The sequence below is a fragment of the Rhincodon typus genome, unplaced genomic scaffold (genome assembly GCF_021869965.1).
Source record: "Rhincodon typus isolate 14 unplaced genomic scaffold, sRhiTyp1.1 hic_rhity00004653, whole genome shotgun sequence".
Lineage (NCBI taxonomy): Eukaryota > Metazoa > Chordata > Chondrichthyes > Orectolobiformes > Rhincodontidae > Rhincodon > Rhincodon typus.
The window spans coordinates 1,647-3,135 of record NW_025970291.1 but is presented as its reverse complement, the minus strand read 5'-3'; the positions used below and the strand labels follow the sequence as shown (position 1 = coordinate 3,135).

Below are 1,489 nucleotides of genomic sequence, written 5' to 3'. Positions count from 1 at the left end.
CCCCCACCCCACTGTCAACATCCTAGGGGGGGATTCAGTGATGGTAACACCATCGAACGTCAAGGGGAGGGAGGGGTGGCAGGTGGGGGTTGCGGGCGATGGTCAGATTCTCTCTCTCGTCGGAGACAGAAACCCCAGCTTGTTGAAACACCTATCTCAGTTCCTCTTTGCTGTCATTTCACTGGGCTGGATGTTCTCTGGTGTTTAGACAAATTAAACCCTTTTGAATTCCCAGAGGCTTTAACAAGGGTCAATGATGACAGGCTGTTCACCCCCTCCTTCACCAGCTCCCCCCAGCTCGCAAACCCCTAGGTTTAGGGAGGCTTGGACTGAGCTCGAGATGGCACGGTGGCTCAGTGCTTAGCACTGCTGCCTCACAGCAGCAGGGACCCGGGTTCAATCCCACCCTCGGGCGACTGTCTGTGCGGAGTTTGCACATTCTCCCCCCCTTGTCTGCGTGGGTTTCCTCTGGGTGCTCCGGTTTCCTCCCACAGTCCAAAGATGTGCAGGTTAGGGTGGATTGGCCATGCGAAATTGCCCGTAGTGTTCAGGGATGCGTAGATTAGGTGGATTATAGGGGAATGGGTCTGGATGGGATGCTCCAAGGGTCAGTGTGGACTTGTTGGGCCGAAGGGCCTGTTTGCACACTGTAGGGATTCTATGAGGGAGGGAGGTAGGCAGGCTGTTTGGGATGGGAATCACATTCACCCCACTCAACTTACCGTACCCTCTGCCAGGGCAGAGATGACGTTACCCAGCGCAGAGAGAGACTTGTTGATGTTCTTGGCTTCATCCAGCACAGCACCTTCGGCCCCCGTCTTGCTGACCTGGAGAGGGGGAGGAGGGGGACACGTCAGTGAGTTCATCCCGAAGACAGCCCCTCTGTCCAGCTGCCCCCTTCAGCAACCGTCCCCCCCACCAACCCCCTCAGCACTAGTAGTGGTTACAGGAAGATGTAAATGGGTTGGTCAGATGGGCAGACCAGTGGCACATGGTATTTAACCCTGAGAAGTGCGAGGTGATGTACTTTGGGAGAAGAAACAAGATGGCCGAGTATTTAGTAAATGGCAGGACCCCGGGTAGGTAAGAGGAACCAAGGGATCTTGGAGTAATTATTCACAGATCCCTAAAGTTGGCAGAGCACATGAATGGGATAGTTAAGAAGGTATAGGGGACACTTGCTTTCATCAGTTGTGGCATACAGTATACAAGGAGGTAATGTTGGAGATGTGCAGAGCGTTGGTCAGGCCACAGCTGGGGTACTGTGTGTAGTTCTGGTCACCTCACTACAGGAAGGATGCGACAGCACTAGAGTGGGGTTACAGAGGAGGATCACCGGGATGGAGAAATTGAGCCATAAGGAGAGACCGGACAGGTTTGGATCGTTTAGAGCAGAGAGACTGAGTAGGTGGGAAATAATTGAGTTGGGGTATGGACAGGTTGAACAGAGAGCAGCGGTTCCCCATAGTTGAGGGGTCAATCACAAGAG

At 53.7% G+C, this 1,489-nt stretch overlaps 1 protein-coding gene across 1 annotated transcript in view; it reads right to left on the bottom strand.

The window, feature by feature from the left end:
• LOC125481970 (kinesin heavy chain-like) overlaps window positions 1–827 on the bottom strand; it is a gene marked incomplete at both ends in the record, with an annotated part of 9,827 nt that extends 9,000 nt beyond the window's left edge. Inside the window, one exon of the mRNA XM_048593934.1 lies at window positions 723–827. Coding sequence (XP_048449891.1) covers window positions 723–827 — 105 coding nt within the window. The remainder of the gene's footprint in view (window positions 1–722) is intronic.
• Between the last annotated feature and the right edge of the window lie 662 nt (window positions 828–1,489).